The sequence below is a fragment of the Equus caballus genome, chromosome 1, assembly GCF_041296265.1.
Source record: "Equus caballus isolate H_3958 breed thoroughbred chromosome 1, TB-T2T, whole genome shotgun sequence".
Taxonomy (NCBI): Eukaryota; Metazoa; Chordata; class Mammalia; order Perissodactyla; family Equidae; genus Equus; species Equus caballus.
Genome location: NC_091684.1, coordinates 158,453,766 through 158,478,058, shown reverse-complemented (window position 1 = coordinate 158,478,058; position 24,293 = coordinate 158,453,766). Strand labels below are relative to the sequence as shown.

Below are 24,293 nucleotides of genomic sequence, written 5' to 3'. Positions count from 1 at the left end.
AGTCATCCATTGAAACAATCTAATTCAATTCAATGAAATAATACATACAAGAGTTCCTTGTACGGGGCCAGCCCGGTGGCACAGTGGTTAAGATCGCAAGTTCCGCTTTTCGGCAGCCTGGGGTTCGCCGGTCCGGATCCAGGTGCAGACATGGCACCGCTTGGTAAAAGCCATGCTGTGGTAGGCGTCCCACATATAAAAGTAGAGGAAGATGGACATGGATGTTAGCTCAGGGCCAGCCTTCCTTGGCAAAAAGAGGAAGATTGGCAGTAGTTAGCTCAGGGCTAATCTTCCTCAAAGAAAAAAAAGAAGTTCCTTGTAATTGTAAAGTGCTTTATAAATATTATTGATAATTATTATTATTAAATAAATCAATATATATCAATTACTTCTTATATGCTATAGGGTAATTTTTCAAAAAATGAGTATTAATACATTATGCGCCTGTGAGAGGCTCACAGGGAGCAAGAAAAGTACACAAATACCTATCTTTTCTCAGTGGAGCTATTATTCAAATTTTGGCAGCTACTTTCTAAACTTGAGTGATTTCTCTACTTTTCTGGGCAAGTCTTGTTTTACCTTCTGTAATTATTTCTTCCTGCTTCCTACCTCTTTCATCTTAGCAACTACTCTCTCAATCAAATAACAACTCTACTGCTCTGGAAGATTATCTTCCTCCTTTATCTGGGTAAATACACACCTTTCCAAGTAATTATACTCGCTTACTCACAGCTACTCCTTAACTTAGATAATGAGCCCCCACAACACAGGCAACATTTTCTCTCTCTCCAAGGGTGACCACACTCCACTGCAGAGCTCTATCTATTCTCTGATAACTGCTCTCTTACCAGGAGAAGAAGGAGTTAAGTGATGGACCTAAAAGAGAAGAGGATGGCTTCCAAGGATACCTACAAATGAGAAAGGAGGAAAAGGAACACAAGGGAAGAGGACCAAGGCACCTCCCTCCACGCCTGTGCTTTCCTTAGAAGGTTGAAGAAGGATTCCTGAGAGAAATGAAGGGAATGAGAGAATAGGGGTAGGGTGAGGTCTCATCAGTGGGGCCAGAGGAAGAGAATATCTCTTTCTCAAGTACTCTTCCTTAAGATTTCCAAGTATCTTACTGGCTGTGGGTACACCAAGATAGCTGAGGGAATAATGCCACCATGCGTACCCCACCTTAACTGACCCTCCATAATGAAGCCCCACATCTGTATTTGGGCTCCAACATTCATTTTCCTCCCTGACAGGACAAATGTCAAGCCACACCCAAGTCACACTTGGAGCTGTGGGAACAAAGCCTCTCTCAAATATGAGGAGAAAGAGGAGGTGAGGGAACCAGGAGGAAGGTGGAGATTCCCTGGTGACCTTATCCCCTTGGACACCACTCTTCCTTACACTCTGGATTAAACAGCATTAGGGAGCCAAACACACCTGGTGGTTGGAAACCTGTGCCTGCCTGTTCCATTCCTACACCCAGTGATCTCACCACACCCTTAACCTCACCTTACACTCCTCTCCAGCCCAGGAACTGGGAGCTACAGAGAGGTAAGAGAAGGGAAAGGAGGAAGGGCAAACTAACAATTTCCTGTCCAACCCCAGGCCCACGCCCAGTGCAACCAACAGGTAGGCAAACCTGCAGAGGCTATTCAGAGGGAGTCCCGTGTGCAGCAAACGGGTCTGAGCCTGGAAAAGAGGCTGAAAAGTAAAAGATCAAAGGTAAAGTAAGGGATGGGGCGGGTGGAGGCAGAAAAAAAAGTGGAGGATTATGAGAAGTGGAGGCAGGACAAAGCAGGGCTTCAGACTTGGGGGCAGGTTGGGGTGGGGGAACGCAGCATAGATGGAGTAAGAGTTAATATTTCCCTGACAGCTCTCAGGGAGAGCAATGCTCAGCCTTGTAAGAAGAGCACAGGTGTGAAAGGAGGCGCCTTGGTCCTCTTCCTGGTTCTAAGGGAAAGGTGACCTTGAGCCAGCGGGTGTCTTTCCCAGTGTGTCTCTAACTCTGTGCTTTCTCCGTGTCTTCCTCTGGTAGCTGTGTTTATTCCGCGGTTTCCCTGTGGCCGCCTCCCCTGGGAAGCCTGGGGCAGGCCAAAAACAGAGAAAATGTTGGGCAATGTCACCCTTTCACACCCACAGAGCGACGAATCGGTTTTCCGGTTAAACTGAGAGGCTCGGGGGAAGGGTGTCTGGGTTTCGCTATTCCCGTCGGGTGCTGTCCTCTACTTGGTGCTGAAATATGGGCGCCTTACCCCAGGTGGGCCGCATCCCCGGCCTAGGGGTGTGAATCTCCAGTCCCCCTAATCTACCTGGCGGGTGCTGCCCACCTCTGCCCCCGCATACCTAGCGCGGTGGCAAGCGGGAAGGCGGAGCCTGCGTGAGCCCCACCCCTGGCGACTGCGGCTGGGGCCTCCCTCTCCTCCCCCCGCCCGCCGCTAGCTCATTGCGCCTCTCCTGCGGTGTGGTTGGTACTGGCTCCTACTCCCTCTCCAGCCTCCACTCCGGCCCCCACTTCGGCTCCAGCCTCGCACCCAGTTCTGGCCTTCAGTCTGCCTAGTTGCATCCTCCCTCTCCGTTCCTGCCCTGCTCCAGCTCCTGCTCCGGGATTCTCTAGCTGGACCCTCAGGCCATGGCTGGTCCCTTCTCTCGTCTGCTGTCCGCCCGCCCGGGGCTGAGGCTCCTGGCTTTGGCTGGAGCTGGATCTCTAGCCGCTGGGATTCTGCTCCGCCCGGAACCTGTACGAGCCGCCAGTGAACGACGGAGGCTGTATCCCCCGAGGTATCAGCGTCTGAGGCGCGGGGGGGTTGGAGGGCCAGGTGGTGACGGGAACGCAGATGTGGATGAAGATGAGGACCCGGGCAACAGAGAAGGGCTATAATCACGAAGGCTCTGGAGTGAGGCACTGTACAGTCTGGAGACCTCAGTGGGGTGGGGGTGGAAGCCAAAACCAGAAGGTGAAAGCATTCCTGGGGACCTGTAACCTGCAGTCCCCGCCCCCAAGACTAGCTCTGGCCCTGTGAGTTATGCCTGTGCTCACTCTATCCAAATCCCTAAATGAGAGACCAGGAACTATCCTTTTCGCTCTCCTCAATCTCCTTTTCCTGCTGTTCTCCCCCATTTCCTGAATTCCCCTCCTTAGTCTTTCCCCTCCCCCATTCCTAATGTTGTGTTCATTGGAGGAAAGAACTGAGCATATCTGGGGGAATTGAGCCGGCCAACCAGAGGAAGCTAGACCTGTTGGGAAAGAATAGACCCTGAAAGTCCCTAATGAGATTACCAAGGTTTAGACTCCCTCTAATCTCCCCTCCCAAGGAGCAAAGCCAGACATGGCTAACTGGACAGCTCCCAGCTGACTGCACTGGGTGTAGGCCCCCTGTGCCATCCCTCCATGGTTACTGGGTACCCCCTCCCTAGCGCTGAGTACCCAGACCTCCGAAAGCACAACAACTGCATGGCCAGTCACCTGACCCCAGCAGTCTATGCCCGGCTCTGCGACAAGACCACACCCACTGGTTGGACGCTAGATCAGTGTATCCAGACTGGCGTGGACAACCCCGGCCACCCCTTCATCAAGACTGTGGGCATGGTAGCTGGAGATGAGGAGACCTATGAGGTAGGGGGCCCTCAGAGTTTCCCTGGTGACCCAATTCATCTTCCCAGTAATCCCAGCTCCTTCCCCCTAAAAACCCCTCACTTTCCCTTAAGACTGGACCATCATACTCATGTTTTCTGACCCAGTGAAATCAATCCACAACTAAAGCCTGGGAAAGGATTCCCTCTCCCTAACCACTCTTTCCCTCTTAATTCCCCCTCAGGTGTTTGCTGAGCTGTTTGACCCTGTGATTCAAGAGCGACACAATGGATATGACCCCCGAACGATGAAACACACCACTGACCTGGATGCCAGCAAGGTGAGTTAAATATTCCACTTCTGACTTGCATTGCCTTATGTACAACTCTCCGTTTCTCCAACTCCCTTCCCCTTAATTATTTCCTGACTCATGGTCATTATGCTGCTGAGCTTTTAGTCTTGGTGTGGGGAAAGAATTGTATCTTAAGGAGAGGATAGATGAGAGGAAAGGGTAGATGAGAATAACCATACGCCAAGGTGGGCACTTTAGGGGAGGGTTCATAACACCCCTTTCAACTTGAGTGCTTGTCCAGTGGGCTTCTCTTTCCAAAGAGGGGTCCTTTAGAAGACCCCTCTAGTCCTTAAGGTCTCTCCTTCCTCAGGGCCCTCAGCTCTCTCCCACTGTCTTTTGGTGACTTACATTAATTTCTCTTATTTCCTAGATCCGTTCTGGCTACTTTGATGAGAGGTATGTATTGTCCTCGAGAGTCAGAACTGGCCGAAGTATCCGGGGACTCAGTCTGCCTCCAGCCTGCACTCGGGCAGAGCGGCGAGAGGTGGAACGTGTGGTGGTAGATGCACTGAGTGGCCTGAAGGGTGATCTGGCTGGACGTTACTATCGGCTCAGTGAGATGACAGAGGCTGAGCAACAGCAGCTTATTGATGTGAGGGGCCTTGAGAGGGAGTTGGGTGGGAGGAACAGCTGAAAAGAAGAATCAGAGGGGAGGCTGGGCCAGATGAGATTGATGGGCTCTGAGATGCTTAGGGGTACTGTGAAGATTCTTAACCCAAGTCCCTTTACTCTCCCCAGGACCACTTCCTATTTGATAAGCCTGTGTCCCCATTGCTGACTGCAGCAGGAATGGCTCGAGACTGGCCAGATGCTCGTGGAATCTGGTATGAGGCTGACCTTACCTCTTTTGTCCCCATGCCCCGTAAGTCTCTTTTTTTCTCTATCTCTCCCAATTCTTGCTCTGCCTCTTGATGCCTGTCCCTCCCTCTCTCTTGCCCTCAGGCACAACAATGAGAAGAGCTTCTTGATTTGGGTGAATGAGGAGGATCATACACGGGTCATCTCCATGGAGAAGGGTGGCAACATGAAGAAAGTGTTTGAAAGATTCTGCCGAGGCCTCAAAGAGGTTGGAGAAGAGTGTATAAGGGAACTAGGTTGGGAGGACGTAAGGAAAAATCAAACACTGGAATAGGTAGATTGACCATATAGTTTATCAACCAACTCAGGACACTTTTGATAGTGAATGGGATCATCATCAATCACTCCAGGACAATAGATATAAATCAGGACTGTCCAGGGACAATCAGGATATATGGTCACCCTAAGAATAGAAAGAGAGAAAGAATGTGAGGAATCTAAGGAAGTAAATAAAGCAGTTGCCAGATAATGCAAAAAAGGGATAACTGAGATGGTGGGTCAGTGCCTGGGGTATGTGGTGTGGGAGGGTAGGGTATGCAGATAAGGAAAAGGTATGAGCCTGGATCATACCTTTGGAGTGAGAGATTGCTGTGTTCATGATTCTAATGTAACCACCCAGTGCTGAGCCAAGGTAAGCCTTGACTCTGGATTCTGTCATTCTTGCTAAAGTATCATGTCTAGGTTTTAAGCTGGGAGTGAGAGGGAGACCAGGGAAGGTGGAGGATGGGATGACTTAAGTTCCAGAATGTGTGGCTCTACATGAGGGGTTGAACTGAATCTCAATCCTATATGGATTGGGTCTCCACATTCAATTCTAGATTAGAAATCCTCATAAACCCAATTCTTGTTGTATGTTCTCGTATATACAGTTCTATTTTGGACTTATAAAGAGAGAGAGCTCCTCTTCTTTTCAGATTCTAGCTGGGAAGTTTCTACTGTTTTTAGCAAGTAATAAACATATTCTGACTGTAAGTAGGTAGGGAAGTTCTTTTTAAATTATATGCCTTGATTTTATGATCTGTAAAGTTGGGAGAATAAGACTTCCTACATTTTAAGTTGTTATGGGGATTAAATGAGATAATACATGTAAAGGGCCCAGCCCATAGTAAGTGTTCAATAAGTGTTAACTGCTGTTATTATCATTCTAGATGGAAAGGTTTCTCCTTGTTCAGCATGTAAGCTATCCCTCTATGCCATGGTTATTTCTGAACTATGAACAGGGTCCCCTTTACTCATGTTAGGTAGTCATCTTCATGTCCATCATTCTGGCAGATCCCCTGTCTCTTCAACTCTAATAGTCATCTTCATGATTAGGATGCTTAAGTAGAACAAAAATACCCTTCCCACACTGCCTACTTCTCTCTCACACATACACATAACAATGAGTCCAGCTCTTCTGCACTGTTTTCACCTTTCTCTCTGCTTTCTCACATGTGCTCTTTCCACAGCTAACAGAAGGCTCTCTTACCTCTTCCTCTTGGAAAGCCTACACCCTCATTTTCTGTCTGGAGGAAGCTTCCAGGCTCTCAGCTCATTAGCAAAGCAAAGATAATCAATGCATGGAGAGGAGCTCATTGAATAATCAATCCTTTCTTAGCTCACTTTACCACCTCCGTTTGTTTCACTAGATCATCCTCAATGCACCATTCCTTCAAGTTTCTCTTCCACACACAAGATATTTTTATACAATCTCATCAGTATGGGCTTGCAACATCAAAATTACCTTATATGCATGATAATAACAAACCATTTCCACACACACACACAAAAAGAGCAGTGTCATTCTCTCACAACCCAAGTTTCTGGTTCTAGACACATTTATAGAGTTCCTGTGGCTCTAGCTAAGGGAGGGTCCACATATCCCTGACTTTTCACTAACAGAGATTTTGTGGACTCAGGTGGAGCGGCTGATCCAGGAGCGTGGCTGGGAGTTCATGTGGAATGAGCGTTTGGGATACATCTTGACCTGTCCGTCTAACCTGGGCACTGGACTTCGGGCAGGAGTGCACATCAAACTGCCCCTGCTAAGCAAAGTAAAGGAGTTGTGGGCTTAGAGAGGGGTGTGAGTGAGGAAGGTGGCTGTGTGTGGATGGGAGGGAGTGGGCACTTTGAGAGGAGCCAGACACATTGTGACTAAAGGGTCAGGGGAAACATCTCTGAGCAGGTTCAGGTAGGTTCAGATCGGTCTTCAGGTAGGACCAGTCTCTGCCCTATTGACTCTGCCCCCAATCCCTATCTCACCTCCAGGATAGCCGCTTCCCAAAGATCCTGGAGAACCTAAGACTCCAAAAGCGTGGTACTGGAGGAGTGGACACAGCTGCTACAGGCAGCATCTTTGACATCTCTAATTTGGACCGACTGGGCAAGTCAGAGGTGAGATCCTTAGAGATTAGGGCGAGGAGAGGTATACGTCTGTGGGGGTTGACATAGGATGGTGAGCCAGCCTCAGGAATGCAATAGAATCTGAAATGAAATTCAGGTTGAGTGGGGAGGCAATTGGAAGTGAGTTCCCAGAGCAGGAAAATCAGTGCTAAAGAAAGAAACTCAGGTTGTGAGAAGCAGAGATGGAGAGTTAGTGTCCTCCAGGTGGAGCTGGTGCAGCTGGTCATCGATGGAGTTAACTATTTGATTGACTGTGAACGGCGTCTGGAGAGAGGCCAGGATATCCGCATCCCTCCACCTCTCGTCCACAACAAGCATTAACTCCCCATCCCCAGCAGATGACTCAAGATCCCCAGAAATTCTGCCCATTCTAATGGTGGCCAGTTCTACTTGCCCTGGATGCCCCCTACCCCACTCCCGTCCTAGTAAAGACTCCTTGCTATGCTCCAGCTGTCTGTGTTATTTCTAATGGTGGGGTGAGGAGGGACTAGCCTCTAAGAAAAGAAAAGAGGCAGTGGGGTTATTTATGATGGAAAGAGATTCCAGATATGGCATGCCAGGAACACTGATTCTCAGGTGGGTGGAAAGCATTAGCATTTTACCCATATTTCTCATCAGCATCCTGAGGATAATTAGAATGCACTTCCATTTGCACTTTATTCATTATTACTTAAAGTTTCTTTCCCAACAATCTCTCTCTTTAACCATACAGACAGGCTCATAGCAGGCTGCCAAGGAAGCAGATGGTCAATGCTAGGGTCCAGCAGGGTTGCGACCAGTTCTGAAGGCCCCAGGCTGTGCTTCGACCTATAATGATACAGAAAATGGGAAGAATATCACAACTCTGCTCCTCAGGAGCCATTGATACTTGGTAACTACCTGACTATAGACCCCTTCACTCCAGGGATCTCCCTGAGTGGGTTCTATGAACCGGACAGCACCAAGTTAGGGGTCAGATTCTGAGTGAGGAGTTGGAGGGTCAAGCTGTGCTGTTGGGAACTCACTCTGCTGTTCTGGGCTCTGCTTCCCCTCATGCCGGGCCCATGCAACTGCTCGTCGCTGCTCAGGACTCAGAAAGGCCATTTGCTCAGGAGTGACAGCAACAGCCTGAACACTGGTGAGACTAGATAGCTGGGTGGGGCTGAACACCACCTGGGGGTGGGGGCAGAAATTGGTACATCCATTGTAGCTCCCACTGGGCCCTGGCTCTTTTGTGGTCACCCCAGAGCCCAGTCCATCAATGCTTACTGCAAATTTAGGAGCAGGGATGACAGAAATGGCAAGAGGGGTGAGGCCCTGGATCTGTTCCTGTAGCAGTGCTGAAAGAGCCAGGTCTGGGATCCCAGCTGTTGAAGCAAGTAGGATGGGCATCCAAACATTGTCTTATACTGGCTTTCTCCCTTCTCTTCAAACCTGAAGACCTTCTCCTCCAACTACTCTCAAAGAACCCTACCATAGACCTCCCCCAACACATCTCCAACCTCTTACCTAAATGCCTTCTCAGACTTCCACCTTAAGAATTCCAGAGCAGTCCTCTACCCAGTCCACCCATGGTATGGAAACCAACCCCTGACAACTAGCACCAGCTGTGACCCAGCCTCCCTACCTGCTATTGTGCCAATTTCAGTGAAAATCTCAGGCCCCCAGTTACTGACTGGGCCAAAACCACCAGGCAGCACAAGTAGTTGGGCCAGAACCTCCAGTTGCTCCTCAGAGCACTGGAGATGCAGGTTGCCCAAGAAGAGAGCTGCTTGGCTGTGGAAGAGTGGGAAGGAAGGGAGAAGGATTCAGTCATGGTGATAGGGTCTGTGGTCATGATATGAGGGTAGAGATGACTTCAAGTGGGGTTCTTTCCTCCATGGGACCACTCCTTCATGATCCTTCCCTCCCCAGTGAGCCCACCTTTACCTCAGCACCACCACCCACACATTCCCTCCACAGGTGACCTAAACTCCCAACTGCTGATATGCTGTAGCTCCTCTGGTCGCAGTCCACAGAGCGTGTAACCCAGTGCAGTCAGGTGAAGGAAGTCCAGGTGGCTCACATGCCGGCCACTCTGCCTCAGGAAACTGGAGACCACAACTCGGAGCTGCGGTGGGAGTGGCGGGCACAGGATAATAAGAGCAGTCATGGTTGAATTCATGGATGGGAAAGTAATTAGGGAAGTGACAAGTACTACTGGATTATATTCTTTTATTAAGACCTGAAGATCCAATAGCCATGGAGTAAGTTGAGGATCCCAAAAAAAGAAGGATGGAAAAAGAGAAGGTCTCAGGGAAAAGAGACAGGAGGGAGTATTATGTGTCCAGGGCCTCAGAGTGAACAAACCATAGAGTCCCTAAGGCCACTAGTGTAGGGTATTAAGAAAAGATAGAAAGAATGGCCAGGCAGGGTTACAGGGAAAATTCCTTAGGCTTTAGATGACCTAGAGGCCTGGATCTGTGGGGTGGATGATTGGAAGGTGGTAGGGAGGACAGAAGGTGTTACCTGGATGGAGCTCCAGTCAGCTATCTGCCCCAGGGTGCTCAGCACTCCCCAGTCCACCAGCATCAGCTCCTGTAGTTCCCGCTCTCCTAGACCTATCAAGAGCCGACCTAGCTGCAGGATCTGCTCAGGACGGAATCCCCTGGGGGGACCCCACAACTAGGAGAAAGAGAGGAACAACGTGAATGGAAAAAGCACTGGACTAGGAGTCAGAATGCTAGGTCTTAGTTTGCCTCTGACCTTAGCTGTGTAACTCTAGGCAAATCATTTGCCTTCTCTGGGTCTTTAGTTTCTTCAACTATAAAATGAGAGGGTTGGACTAAGGTTCCTCTGACTAAGGTGTTAATGAAAGATTCTAGAGTCTCAAGAGGGAAGAACAGCAGACTGTAGTCTACAAGTTCTAAACTTTTATGTGCACCGGACTCACCAGGGGTGCCTGTTAAAATGCAGATGCCCAGAACTTATCCTAGAGATTCTTCTTCAGTAAGTCTAGTATGGGACCCTGGCATCGGCATTTTAAAAACCTGCTCCCCAGATGATTTCAATACACACTAAAGTTCGGTAACTACTGCTCTAGGCCCTCTTCTCATTGCACTAGCTTCCTTTCCTCAGAATTCATCCCCTCTGACTTCCTCCTCAGGATCCAAATCCTCTAATTCTTCTATCTCCTATTTCCCACACCTCTCACCCAGCTATCCATTCTTTTGTGTCTCACGCCACCCAACCAGCTTCCTCATGTTTTTCCATCTCCAACCCCAGTTGACCTCTTCACCCCTAACCTGTTTTGCCTTGCCCATTGCTGCCCGTAGTTCCTCAGGCCCTAGTCCTGGGTCTCCTGCAAATAGTGCCAGGCAGTCCTCGAAGTCTGAGAGCTCCATCTCTGCAATCTGGGTTGCAGACCAGGCTGCTGGGAATGTCCCTCGTACATCTGCACAATTTGGCACAGGTTCTGAAGGGGGAAGACAGGGCCAGGGGGTCAGTACAGTATTAAAGTATGCCCAGAGAGCATAGATATAGATATAGATATAGATATAGATATAGATATAGATATATATTACATATAGATGCAGTAACCCCTCCAACCTTTGGAAGACAGGGCAATGTGGTCAGTATGGGTCAAGGAATCACTACAGTGTGAAATCTGTAGGACTCAAAGGATATGAGAAAAAGTGACTGGAGAAGACAAGCCCCTCATTGTCTAGATGGAAGACTGAGGGAGTTACCCAGGGATTTGATGACAAAGCCGGATTAGAACCCAGGTCCCTAGCCTCATAGTGTCTCCTTCCTACATCCAAAGCATCTCCCCAGCAGAGAGTGCCACACTTAGCCAAGCCTAGAGCTGTCTGTCAACTGTTAACAGGGATAAGAGAGCAGGAACAGGGGAGTGCTGGGCTAAAAATGTAATGGGTTATAAATTCCCAGAGCTGTAGAACCCTAGAACTAGAAGAGACCTTGAAGATCATCCCTCTCATCCCTGTGCTTTTTACATTAGAAAACCCAAGCCCAGAGAGCAGAAGGTGTGCAAATCTGCTCAAAGGGCACAACACACCTAGAGCCCAGACTTCTGACTGCATTGTCATGTCCTGTACACCATGCTAGATGTATGAGTATTTGGGTAGTTTCACCTGGGAGATCCTCCGCAGCAGGGCGCACAACCCCAGCTACCAGGGCTGCTTTCTTGGAAGCAAGCTGTGGCCCCCCACACAGCTGTCCAACTCTGCTCTGCTCCCAGATCTGCTGTTTCTCTAGGAGCCGCTCCAGGGTCTCTGGGCTCAAGGCCTCCTGTATGAGAAGGTAGAGGGAGGGTGGGGAGACCTGGGTAGGTCAGGGCCAGCTGCTACAGCTGTAATTCCAAAATCCTGTCCCCTTTTAGCAGTCTCTCCCACATTCAGGCTTCACCTCCTTTGCCCTCAACCTCCTTGGCCTTAGCTCCCCAGAACCAGCTCACCAGTTCCCTCTCTGCTCTTACTCCCTCCCTGTTCCTTCACCTCACCCTGGGGATCAAGGAAATAGCCTCAGTAGGTAGCATGAATACTAGGCGTCCAGCTTGCTCTACTTCATCCTGGCTCCACAACTCTGGTTTCCTGGGAGACAGGAAGAAGATCAGGGGCTTGGATGCTGAGGGATGAGAGGAAGAGGAAGGGGAAAAGAGGACATGCTAGGACTGGGAACACAGGGCTCCAAGGGACCTCAAGCATATTGAATGGGCTGCCACTGATGATGGTGGTTGAGAGGATGGGTGTAGGATAAGTTAGAATCTGAAGTTCCCAAAAGGCCATACCCAAGAATAGGCTCCTGTGATAGCAGCCATCCCAGCTCTGTAGCAAATGGCTCTCCTAGGCAGAAGCCCTGCAGCTGACTGAGATGGGCCAGCAGGATCTGTAGGGGGACCCGTCGAGTGCTCTCTATCCCCAGGAATCCAATCAAGGGGCCCAATGTCTCCAGCACTTCCCTTGAGACTGTTGTCTCCTTTGGAGCCTGGAGAGGGGCATCAGGCCTTGGGACAATGCACCTCTGACTCAGAAGACCAGACTCTTTGATCAAGACACCAAGACCTTTGACCTTCCCTCCCTCCAGCTCCCAACTCAACACCCTATGGTGTCCACTACCATTGTTCACTTTCTTAAACAATGAGTCCAGATAGGAGCAGGCAGAAAGACCAGGAAGTGGAATCCAAGGCATTTCTTGGAGTCCAAGGGATGTGGACAAGAAACATGAAGCAGGCTATCAAGGAATAGAACCCAGAGGTAGATCTAGGGGCTAGAACCTTGTAGACAAGAACCTATTTAGCAGCAAAAGTGTGGAGTTGGGCCTAGAAGACAAAAAGCATTGTCTAAGGGGTAAGAATTGCCCAGGAGGCAGCTCTGAGTTTGATAGGATGGACACTTACCAAGTTTTGTAGTGCCCTCTCTGCCAGGGCTGCCCGGTGGAGTGGTGTCAGTGCTAGCAGCTGCTCTGGAGCTCCTCGTACCAGTTCTATCACCAACATAATGGATTCATTGGACAGTCTGTCCATCAACTGGACCCTATAGCAATTTGACAACAGGGCACTCAAAACTGAGCCAAGTTGATGAGGGACCACAGAATGTCACATTACCCAGACAGGAGGTAACACCAGACCAAACCCTGTGGCCCTGGACAAGAACTGCTATTAAACAGCCCCAGATCCAATTCCCACCATATTGCTTGAAGGGAGAGAACAAAGAGAGTGACATATTTCTAGTCTTCCTGAAGAAATGACAAACAATCCTACCCCATCTAGTGGAATCAAAAGCCCCAAATATTAAGTATCATGAAAAAAATTCCCCATTTTATACATTAAAAACCAAGGTTCACAGAGATCCAATTGTGGGGTCTTACTCCCAATTCTTTTTTCCCACAGTGCCACCCTTCCTCTGCTTGTTGTGAAGAGGTCCCCTCTCATTCGTATAGCACTCTACAATCCACAAAGTTTTTTTTAGGTGTTATCACATTTGATCCTTATGACAAAATCTGGGGATAAGATAGGTATTTTTCTTATCCCTCTTTCACAAATGAGGAACTCAGGTCTGCCAACTCCTGACCCAGGATTTTTCACCTCCTCCAGGTCCTCGGCATTCTAAATTATCTCCAAGAACCAATATATTTAAACAGATTTGAATGGCTTTCTTTCTTTCTTTTTTTTTTTTAAAAAAGGCCTTTTTCCCAGAAATCAGAAGTGACATCCTGTACTCTGCCTAGGGTTTCAAACTCTGGAACTGAGCCAGTAGCACAAAAGCCAAAAACTGTGGAAAGGCCAATAAAAATGTAAGGATGGAGTCAACTGTTTTTAACCATCGCCTCATCCCCAGGAAGACTAACACCAGCCTTTACCTACCCTGACTTATAGTTCAGATGGCAATGGGAATGGGATGGGAGTAAAATGGGAAAAGAAGCCTATGAGTGAGATACTTATCCAAGTCCTAGAATCTCTGGGTGAGGAGGAGCCTTAGGTTCATCTAGTCTTCTCTCCCCACAACTCATACTTGAATCTGTTCTACAACATTCCTGCCATGGGGCCATCCAGCATAGGCTTGAATAGCTTCAATGGCTGGGAACTCAATACCTCAGTTTTCCTCGTATTGTGCAAAAAATCTGATTTTCATTCATTGGTTCTAGTCGTGCCCAATGGGGCCATTCAGAAACATGCCAATGTATTTTCTATTTAATAGCCCCTGGGGTATTTCAAGATGTTTATCATGTTTCATATATTTTCTCTTCATCTACTCCTCTGAACACACTGAGAGCACAGTGCTTTAAGAAGACTACAACCCTCCAGGGTAGAATTGGACTATTGCTTCCCTTATTTCAGATATTCTATCTCTATTAATGTGGCTCCAGGTTATATTAAGATTGCTTGGCAGGTCACATCACGGTGTGACCACCCTTAGCTGTCCTATGCTTGGGCTATGTTCTGGGAGCCAGTCAATACATAGAGCAACTTGAAATGGAATCCCCTGCTTTGGGCTATAACTGATGTCAAGAAACCACTAGACAGAAAACCACCACCTCTAGGGCATTTCCTAAAGGCAGATCTTCTATCCCAGGTTGAACCTTCTGAGAATCCAGTATCTCCAGCTGTAATACTTACGGTAAGTCCAAGAGTAGCTTCGTGTCCAGCCCACTCAGTTCTGGCCCCAGAGTTGCCAGCTCTGGCTCTGGCATTGTCATCCTCTGCTGTAGCTCTGCCCAGATACAGGCCCTCTGCGGGACAGGGTGGGGAAGCAGGGTCAGGACAGAGCTGAGCATGGGGACTGGGTTCTGTACCAAAGGTCCCTGCCTCAAACCAATGCCCAAGCAGCCCTCTCACCAGGCTCCCTCGAACCCCAGTGGGCAGTTGATAGATCATGTACACGACTTCAAGGAAATCTGCCATCGAGTTGATCTGCTGCAGAAATTCACAGGACATGCCCCCTGCCAGGGTGCCCATAGCCCTGTGGGTGTGCAGGTGGGTAGATGCTCATTCAACACATGCCACAGCCTGTCTGCTCCTTGATATCAACACTCTAAACACAAGTACAGATGTTCATTTATGGTAATTTACAGTTTAAGAAATGTTTTTCCATAGATATTTTCATTGGCTCCCCACAACATCATTGCTTTTTTTTGTCAGAGAAGAAAATAAAGATTTATAGAGGTCAAGTAACATTCCCAACATCATTCTACTAGAAACATGGTAAACTGAATCTAGAGCCACGTACTCACATTCTGAAGCCCCTGGTTCTTGTACTGTGAGTGGAGGTAAGGTGATACTTACTTATTGCTGTTTGGCCAGTGGCTCTGAAGTCACTTTGGATTTGACTAATAACAGCAAATGTCTATTGGGAGCTTATACTGGGTCAGGCAATGTGTTAAGGACCTTATATGCCTTATCTCATTTAATCTTCATAACAACTACCTGTGAGGTTGGCACCATTTTAATTCTTATTCTACAGAAGAAAAAACTGAAGTTTAGAGAGGTTAAATGACTTGCCCAAGATCACAAATAAGTGACAGGGCCTGGATCTGAACCCAGGTCTTCTGAATCCCTTAGATCCAGTCAGGATAGGTATGGTGCTATGGAAGGGAAGGAGGGTGAGGAGAAGAGGAGCCAGGAGAATGGCCCCAGGTTAGGACCATGCAACATTCATCCTCATATCCCCCACTGCGTATCATGTGGTACCTGGCACATTACCACGGGGCACACGGTAAGTGCTCAAAAATGTTAGTTGAATTAAACTCACTGCTCAACACAAGTTACTCACTGCAGATTCCTGAGGGTAAGGTTGGTGGGCACCTGCATCTTCTTCCAGAGAAACTGTGCCTACAAGAGAAAGAAAGAAGAGCCGCTTCCCAGCAGAGATATTGCCCAACGACCTAAGGTGCCTTGGACAGTCCTGCCGCTCCATCCTGTGGGTCCCAGCAGCCTCCTACTCTCCCAAATGCCCTCTCAGAGAGTGAGAGGGAAATGGAGGAATATGGAGGAGGGGAAAAGAAAGGGCAAAGCAAGTCACATTATAAGGGATTCTAGGGATAAGGCACCCAATCTAGGGCTGAGGGATGGGTAAAGGAGGTGGGATATATTGAGAGAGGGGAGTTCTTGGGTTCGTGGGGAGAATTACCTGCTGCTCAGACCAGGGAAACTCCCGGTAGCGCCTTCGGTCAGCCAGAAGAGCCGCGGAGTCCAGTTGTAGCAGCTTTAGTGGGAGCAGGGGAAGCAGGCAGTCTGGCCAGATGGTGGGGATGGGCAGCTGGTGGGGATGGTGTAGCAGTGTAGTGATAGGTGAGAGGGTTTGGACTCAGCCCTCAGAGAAAGCGAACCATGGGGGCAGAAAGGTAACAAGCTAGGATAAGTGTGGAATGGCATGTGCCACTATAGCAATGCACATCTGAGAGCCCTCACAGTAAAGGCGGTTGTGGGAAGTGTTGCTGCTATTTAGGCACCTGAGATAGGTTCCTTAGCCTCTCTGAGCTTTGGTCGCTTTATCTGAAAGCAGTGTGGTTGGCCCGGAAGATTTCTGAAACCCTCTGGCTTCAACGTTCTAGGACAGCGTGGATCATGCTGTCCTGCATCTGAAACTGGGAAGAACAGCTAACGTCTTGGTGGGTACAGAGCTACCCTGAACTCTCAGGGCCACTGCACGGGGAGTGTGTGATGCAGCACCAGCCATAAGGAACTAGCCCTAGGACCTACAGAGGAGCTTAGTCAGGAGATCCCACACATACCTGACCAGGGACACACACAGCTGCACCGGCACCTGTTGTACCCATGTTTTTAACTCCATTTTTCACCTGCATGAGAATTGGCAGTGTTCATGTGTGTGTGTGTGTGTGTGTGTATAAGGAAGTGGGGAGGTTTGGGAGGCCTTCTCTGACCACAGGGAAGATGCCCTCCTCCCAACCAGAGCCCACATCCCCAATTGTCTCATCTTCCCTGTTGCTCTCATACCCGAAAGGTCTGCAGCAGTGCTGCAGTCTGGCAGTCTGAGAGACGTGACAGTTCAGGGGCCAGGCAGGAACAGGCCCCAACCAGAACTCGCCTAGGGATGGCCTGGAGGGTCTGGGAGCTGAGGCCTGGCAGCAGAGGGTGTAAGGAGCAGAGTTCCTCCAGGGACAGCTGGGGAGCAAGAGAGACAAGGGGCCTGAAGAAGAGGGGCAGGGTGGTGGGGAAGACAACAATCACAGGACATCAAGGCAGCAGGTATGAGGAGACCTGAGAGGGAAGAAGGGACAGATGCAGGAACCAGGGAAAAGGGGGACAGACTTCTGGGGGATGTTGAAAAGTTGCTGCTACTCACGCCGTGCCTAGGCAGCAGCCGTTCAAGCAGTAAGAGAGCCTAAGGTGGGATGAGACAGGAAACAGCAGCTCTCAGGTCCCTAGGGCCTGCCCTCCAAAACTCCCAGCTCCCTCTCTACCACCTGCAGTGATCAAACTGGCTCAGGGCTCTTCTTGATCTGAGGAAGGGGAATGAGGAAGTCCTCCTTGGGACAGAGGAAAAGGAGACTTCATGGGGGTTGATGGTATCCCTGAATGTAATTCTCTTGGCTGGGGTTCCAGGGGGTAGAGGGTGGATGCAGGGAGTGAGATGGGCCCACCTGGGCAGGTGTGACACTGGTTCCCTGCAGGGCAGGGAGCATGGCTCTAAGCTGGGGCTCTGAGAGCTCCTGCAGGAAACGGAGGCCCAGCTGAGGGAAGAGAGGGGCCCAGACCCGCAGCTCCCGGGGACTCAGCACAGCTCCTCCAGACGAGCGCAACACCCCCAGAAGTTCATATGCCACCTATAACCAAAGAAGGTTTGGGACAGGAGAGAAAAGACAGGTGAACAGTAAACCTTCTCCCTAATCCCACATCTGGATTTCCCAGGGCCTTGGCTAGGGCTTGGAAACAAGGATAGGACAGGCACAGATTGGGTTCAAGATGTCAAAGGGTATGTTTGGGGCATCATAGACCAGATAGGGTAGGGTCAGGAAGAGGAGGTAACAGATAAGAATGGCCATGGAGTAAGTAATGGAGGTGGCAGAGGTCGGGGGAGAGCTGGCACCACTGTACTCAAGCTTAGTTGAGATGACTGGGCAAGTCACACAGACCCAAGGAAAGCCTGGAGTCTTGTAGGCCTGTGCCAAAGGGCTCACCCGTCCTTGTGGGCTGAGGGTCCCGTTGGCTGCACATTCCAGCAGCCCCCGTTCTACCGGCCCCATTGGATCATTCAAGGGTACCAGGCTCTGCAGCTCCTCAGGGCTCAGGAAACAGGCGAGGGGCCCCAGCCTGAGGAGGACATGAAGCTGGCCTAAATGCGGTCACTGAGGTTGGTACTAAGGCAGGGACCATGAGGGTACTTGGAGTAGGCACTCTGACTACTAACCTAGGAAATGTGAGCGCTATAGATAGGCCTCTCTCCTGGAGCCCTACACTGCCTTGGGCCACTGCCTACTGTCTTGCCCCTTCCTTCCTAGGACCCCAACCCACCATGGCAGCTGTACTTGTCTCTCCTCCACTCTGGCCTTGATCACTGATCCCACAACCACTCACCTGCGCACCTGCTCCTCTCCATCCTGGACACTCTGGTTCACCAGGCTGCGCAGCACATGTCGGGCGTGCCCTGGCCCAAGACCTGCCGCTGGCCAGCTATCTTCCAGGGCCTGGATCTGAGATGAGGGGAGGGGTCAGCTTGTGTTGGGGTCACTGTAGGACATTTGCTGGGAGGGGCTCACTAGCAGACATGCCACTGATTCCTGTCCCACCTAGCAGAAGATGGGCTAGACAAGTTAAGAGAATCATTCTCATACCTGGTGAGGGCTGAGCTGCAGAAAGTTCTCCAGAGGGAGGTGGGGGAGCAGGGGCAACACTGCCCACAGAAGCTCCTGGGGCCAGGCGGGAACTTCCCCAAACAGCTCAGGGGCCAGCAGTCGCCTTGCCAGAGCCTCCTTCTGTTCAGGTCTCATTCCTGGGCTGTAATCCCGGATGGCAGCCAGCCTGGGGAGAGCAATGGGTCTTAACCCTTGACCCTGTTCCAAACTGTTGTCCCCTGGCTCTCTACAGCTCTGCTGTCATAGATAGGAAAGAGGTTCTCCCTAGTTTCAATGGAGACAAGCACAGGAAGGGGCTGCTCTAGGTGGTGGGGTTGGCCTGACTCTGACAGGATCAGGAGGAATGGTGTGGGGTCCTTACACGCTGTCGTTGGCCAACAGGGATGGTGGAAAGCGCATCAGGTCAGAGACAGCCAAGAAGGGGATGAGCGGTGACAGGTCAATGAAGAGCTGAGAGGTGAGGCGTGGGTAACGCTGGAGCAGCAAGGCTGTCAGGCGACCCAGGGCCTGTTCCTCAGATGGTGGTACCTGTTGGGGCACAGGAAGGGATACTGGCTCTGGAGATGCTCAGTATCCTTGCCATCTCCTCTCTTGAGTTCCTCCTTCCACTGGGGCAAGCCCCCTGCACACCAGGTTCCAGGTGCTCTTGATTCCTAGATTTCGCCCTCCACCCTTGTTCCTCTCTCCCTCTATGCCCACCTGCAGCTGGGCCCAGGAACGGTGCATGAGCGTCAGGAAGCCCTGAGCAGCCTCCCTCTCTGCTGAAAGCACCAGCTGCTGGAGATTTTCCGGTGGCATGTGCAGATACGCCTGGGAGTAGGAGGTCATGGTAGGTATGACCTCACTGGGCAGGGAACTCAGGCCACAGATGTCACCCAGTCCACCCATGTGCCCCTCCATCTGTTACCTGCACTAGAATCTGCAGGGCCCAAACACTCTTCTCTCTCTGAAGCAGATCCCATAGCACAGGCTAGTGGGGAGACAGACAAGACACCAAGAGAGCTGTCTCCTTTGTCCCTCCTGAAGCTTCCCCAGGCACTCCAACTCCCCTTGCTAGGATGCTTGTCCTTCATCTGAAGCTAGTATGTGTGTCTCCTCAGATAGTAAACTCCTTTAGGTCAGGGACCATGTCTCTAACTTCTCTTATATCCTTTCCCATGCCAGATCCATAGCTGGCTCAATAAATACTTTAGATCTGAATGAAATTACTATGAGTCTGTGTCTAATTCCATTTCACTGGTCCCAGAGCTTGAGAAAGGAGGGTCCTAACATGGAGTAAGGAATCTTTGTATAACCTACAGAACCCAGCAAGCTGCCTTCCACATAACGGGCACTTGATGAATGAATGATGATATTCACATATTCTAGCCCCTTCACACTACAGAGAAGAAACTGAAACCCAGAAAAGCTGAATTAAATGACTTGCCTAAGACCATGCTAATTTGTGGCATAGTTGAACCTGGAATCCAAGTCTTTTGATTTATAGTCACCCTGAATTTTTCTCATTTCGGCCTTATCTTCCTGTATTTTGCCAGCCTCCTGTACCTGTCTAGGGACAGAATTATAGCCCTCTAACTTGATCCCTTTCCTTTCTGCAGCAGAAAGGGGGAGAGTCAAAGAGTCAGAAAGAATAATGAGATAACATTTATTGCATATTTATGTATCATGCACCATGCTAAGCCCATAGCATGTATTGTCTCATGTAAACCTTCCAGCCATGCTAAAAGAGTGGCACCATTATTGTCCCCCATTTATAGATGAGAAAAATATTGCTCAGAGAGGTTAAATAACTTGTCCGAGGTCCATCATAGAACTAGGATGTGAACCCAAGCCTATCTGACTCCAGAGCTGTGTGCTTAGACCACTACGCTATACTACTGCATCAGTATTAGAGAATTCTCCTGGAGGCCCATCCCCCTGTTTCAGAAGCTTTCACCTTGACAGATCACTCACGCTGAAGCAGGCCAGCAGCTCCATCTTGCTTATACCAGAGCTGGGGCTGGTAGTGGGTTCAAAGCCTGGTAGGGTCGGGTGCTCCTCCTGTTCCAGGTATTCCCCAACCGTCCGCAGCATGCTTCGCCGGCCCTCTGGGCGGAAGGCATCCCAGAAGGAGCAGTTGTCTGGGAGACTGGAGAGCATCAGGGCCTGACCCAGCATCCCCTGGGCCTCAGTCCCTCCGGCCCCTGGACCCAGGAGGAAGGTCAGCAGGCGCAGGAGATAGTGTAGGCGTGTGGAGTGGGCAAGGGCTGGCACAGAGGACTGACAGCGTGGCAGTTGGGATAGCATGCCAAGAAGAAAGGGGCCTGGGGCCAAGCAGAGTGGGGAGGGTCCCAGTGGTGGCAGGGAGGGCAGAAGAGGGCCCAGTAGCCCCTCTAGGAAGCAAGTGTCATTGCCCCCACGACTGATCCTGCACTGGCCTGCTAGCCAGGGCCAGGAGGGCACCAGGGCCTCATACATGGTGTCATTGGCACACACCATCATCAAGAAGCTGCCCCCATCTGGGCAGCGTTCCCCACAAGGTCCAGTGTGGCAGGGTGGGGAGGCAGTGACATCTGGGGTGGGGCCCAGGCACACATGCTGAACCCAAGCCTGATTGCTAGGGGGCACAGCCTGAAGACTTGCCTCCCCACACAGCCGCTCAGCCCACAGAGTCTCGTTCTCCAAGAAGCAGCCCCAGAAGATCTCTGGTGTGAGGGGAACAGGGGGCAGGCCTTCAGGGCAGCTGGTGGGAGGTGGGAGCAGGCCAGCACAGAGCCGCTTCACCAGGCGGCGGATGGGGCCGGACAGGGTTGAAAAGGAGACGCTGCTACAGATTGCCTCCAGGAACTGATTGGGAAACTGGTCATGGCAGGCCTGTAGCCAGCCTTGGGCACCTGGTGCCCATGAGACTGCATACCACACAGCTGTCTGGCAGATGGCAGCGGTGCTGGGAGGGGGCTGAGGGGTGACAGGCTTGGCATGCTGGCAGAGTAACTGGATGGAGAAGTTGGAAATGCTGTAGGGTGGTGCTGGGCCTGAGTGGTTCTCGCAGAGGGCCTCCACAGAGATGGCTCGCCGTTGGCGAGGGCTGATGTGGGCTGAGGGCTGGGAAGCCCTGGGCAGAGGTACACCTGTGCTCAGGCAGTGGAGGAGGGCAGGGGGTGGGGGTGGCGATCCAGACAGAAAGCCCAGCTCCTGGACATCCCAGGAAATGTTGTGCCGGATGCCCCTGGGTGCAGAGGGAGGAGCAGGCAGGATCTGGTCAGTTTACATTTCTTCCAGTTGAAGACTCTGACCCTGGCCCAGAGCCCTGCAGGGGGTTGGGTGGCAAGCGTAGGCTTTTCCAAAAGTGAGGTCCCTGGGAGTATAGGTGTTACTGGTTTAAATACTAGGACGGGGGAAAAGGGAGAGAGATCTGTCCTGCCAAGGCCCAAAATCACCCGGGAGCAGCCCAATTGGAGTCCCTTCCATCCACCTGGCCCCCTTCTTCCTCCTTTCTTTGTATGCCTTTAGGCAGCTTAAACACAACCTTCAGTTGGCCTCATATCAGGAGATCTGCCCAGCAATTGAATGTGTCTAACTGCTCTGGCACTGTTGTGCTGAAGTAGTAAGGGGTGGAGGAGTCCAGTCTTGTCCTTTCTTTCCATGCCCCATCTTTATTAGCTAACATTTATTGAGCACTGTGTGCCAGATGCAGTTCTATGTGGTTTACACATACAGTATCAACTCACTGAACCCCTTACAATAACTCTGCAGTAACTAATATTATCCATATTTTACACATGGGGAAACTGAAGCATCGAATGAGAATATAACTTGCCCAAAGTCACATAGCTAGAAAGAGGTGGAGCTGGGACACCAACCCAGTTATACTCCAAAACCACTAAACCACACGCCTCCCATCAGCTTCCTCTTCCATTCTGGAGGCTGATAACTTCCCAGGCCCAATACCTTAGAACTCCTCTCCTGTTACTTACCATAAGAGCAGCTGCTGAAGGTTGCCTAGAAAGGAAAGGGTAAGGAAAAGGACTACCCCAATCTCACCCCTTCTTGCCCTGCCACAGCCCAGTCCCAGACCTGGCAGCACTCACCTCCCTGGCACTGCCCATTGGCATCAGGCTCTGGTTGCCCCAGAATGGAAAAGACCTCATCCTGCAGGGAGTCAGTGATACGGAGCAGTCCTTCCTGGAAGGCAGCATAGAGGGGGGCCCCCACTGTGCGCAGCAAACCTCCCCAAAGAGCCTCCTCAGAGCCCAGCTCCCCCATTGGGGTGAGCAAACCCAACAAACCCTGCAAAAAGTGCGGGACTGGTTCCCTCCCATTGAGGCCTGTGACATTTGTGGGGTCCATACTGGGCTGCACCTGCACCAGGGCCTGCCAGCGTGTACCCTCTAATAACAGCAGCAAAGAAGGCAACCAGTCAGCAGCGAGGACACAGTCAGAGGGGCCATCACGGGTACATGGGGCCCGGGTAGGGGTAGGGGGTCCCCTGGGAACTAAGGCTCCCAGCAGCACCTCTGCAAGTCCACCCAGCACACCTGCCTGGTGCCCCAAGAAGTCCCGGGGTGTCTGTTCCTGTCCAAGCAGTGCCAACACATCCCCTAGGAGCCCTAGAATTGGCTCCCAGTCTGGGCTGCCTCTCAGTGTCACTAGGAAATCATGGAGCCGGAGGGCAGGGGGCTGGAGAGGTGGGGGCTCTCCCATTGGTCCCTCCCCCATTCTCCCAGGCTCAAATGAAGAAGAAACGTTGGCCAGGAATGCAGAGAAACGTGAGTGGCTGAAGGACCCCTGGGGAGCCTGGTCCAGAGTAGAGAGCAATGACTTCAGGAGGGAGAGACCAGGGTCCAGGGACTGAGGCCCAGTAGGGGCCAGAGTCACTGTAAGGAGAAAAACCAGAGGTCACTAAAGGGAAACAGCCTAGAACCTAAATGCAGCCCTGTCCTGGAGGTCAGCCCTGGCCTTGATCTAGAGATGTGGTGAAGGAGATGGTGAGCTGAATCCCTTTCACCAGCCTACAGTGAGTCTTGGCCTGCTTTCTTAAACCTCATTTTCTCCCTTAGCTCCAGTCTCTGCCCCTCTTCCTTGCCTCTTTATCTTTCACCTGACCAGTTAATCTCTGCACTCTTAAGTCTCTTCCCAGCAACCATCCCTTTCATCCCTAGCCCTGCTCACTGTTCCTCTCACCTGCATAGGACAGCAGCAGCAGCAGCAGGGGCCAGAGGCTCAGAGCCATGTTTCCAAGTGAGCTCTGGTACTAGAGGTGAGTTCTGCTTATTCTCACCTTGTGCGGGATAGCCAGGTGAGGGCAGGGCCCTGCATGCAGTTTGAGTCTCCACTGACACTGTAGTGTGGTCTTTCAGGAAACAATATCTGTAACCTGACAGCAGGTTTGCCACCTGAGCCACTGAATACCTGATCCTTTGGCTTTGGAGAAAGGTGTGCTTCTGTGAGAGGGATGAATGATAGGAGATCCCAGGGGGCCCTCGGAGGAACTCAAGGAGATAGCTTCAGTTAGGAGCCAGGATGCAGGTAGGAGTAGGCAGACACGGAGATGGAGAACTGGAGACCCAGGGTATAATCTGGGGGCTCTGAAGAAAAATACAAAGTGTCTTTGTACAAAGATAAAAAAGAGGTAAAAGAAAGTAGGATTTGAGGGAATTGAGGAAGAAATGGGGCCCAGGAGAAAGGAACTGGGCAACCAGATGTAAACAGAGAAGAGAAATGAAGACAAAGATCCGATCCAAGGATGGATCTTTCAGGAGCAGGAGAGTTGTTTTTGATTCAGTACCCAGACCCACAAAATGTTAAGAGCTAGACATGACTTCAGAGATCACCTAGACAAAACCTCTCATCTTATGGATAAGGAAA

General features: G+C 50.7%; 3 protein-coding genes across 9 annotated transcripts in view; 1 reads left to right on the top strand and 2 right to left on the bottom strand.

The window, feature by feature from the left end:
• PPIP5K1 (diphosphoinositol pentakisphosphate kinase 1) overlaps positions 1-1,539 on the bottom strand; it is a 43,219-nt gene extending 41,680 nt beyond the window's left edge. For 2 of the 6 annotated variants that reach the window (XM_070238018.1, XM_070238067.1), the window contains exons 1-2: positions 849-903; positions 49-175 (exon numbers count right to left, since the gene is read on the bottom strand). The gene's annotated coding sequence lies outside the window, so the exon portion shown is untranslated. Of the gene's footprint in view, positions 1-48; positions 241-848; positions 904-1,503 lie in introns of those variants that run through there. The other 4 variants (XM_023618805.2, XM_023618829.2, XM_070238049.1 and 1 more) reach the window with 3 other exon arrangements.
• On the top strand, positions 1,478-7,606 carry CKMT1B (creatine kinase, mitochondrial 1B). Of its 2 annotated transcripts, XM_001503012.6 has the most exons (10): positions 1,478-1,716; positions 2,587-2,772; positions 3,409-3,607; positions 3,810-3,905; positions 4,288-4,509; positions 4,656-4,741; positions 4,860-4,983; positions 6,674-6,808; positions 7,023-7,148; positions 7,362-7,606. In XM_001503012.6, the coding sequence occupies exons 2-10, from the start codon at positions 2,624-2,626 to the stop codon at positions 7,476-7,478; spliced, it is 1,254 nt and encodes a 417-aa protein (XP_001503062.1). In that variant the 5' UTR covers positions 1,478-1,716; positions 2,587-2,623; the 3' UTR covers positions 7,479-7,606. The 2 variants fall into 2 exon arrangements, with proteins under 2 accessions (XP_001503062.1, XP_070094381.1); XM_070238280.1 differs by lacking the exon at positions 1,478-1,716 and having other exon boundaries at positions 2,280-2,772.
• A 167-nt stretch (positions 7,607-7,773) lies between these two features.
• On the bottom strand, positions 7,774-23,658 carry STRC (stereocilin). Its single transcript, XM_070237965.1, has 29 exons — positions 23,610-23,658; positions 22,517-23,302; positions 22,403-22,427; positions 20,400-21,654; positions 19,354-19,416; positions 19,146-19,256; positions 18,808-18,974; positions 18,426-18,612; positions 18,169-18,284; positions 17,772-17,904; positions 17,235-17,417; positions 16,937-16,975; positions 16,588-16,755; positions 16,365-16,430; positions 15,761-15,889; positions 15,404-15,462; positions 14,470-14,593; positions 14,251-14,363; positions 12,532-12,667; positions 11,923-12,119; positions 11,635-11,725; positions 11,267-11,423; positions 10,421-10,590; positions 9,645-9,800; positions 9,104-9,246; positions 8,764-8,912; positions 8,406-8,503; positions 8,162-8,309; positions 7,774-7,964 (listed from the first exon to the last, which is right to left on the bottom strand). Exons 1-29 carry the CDS (start codon positions 23,656-23,658, stop codon positions 7,876-7,878), a joined length of 5,307 nt encoding a protein of 1,768 aa, XP_070094066.1. The 3' UTR covers positions 7,774-7,875.
• Between the last annotated feature and the right edge of the window lie 635 nt (positions 23,659-24,293).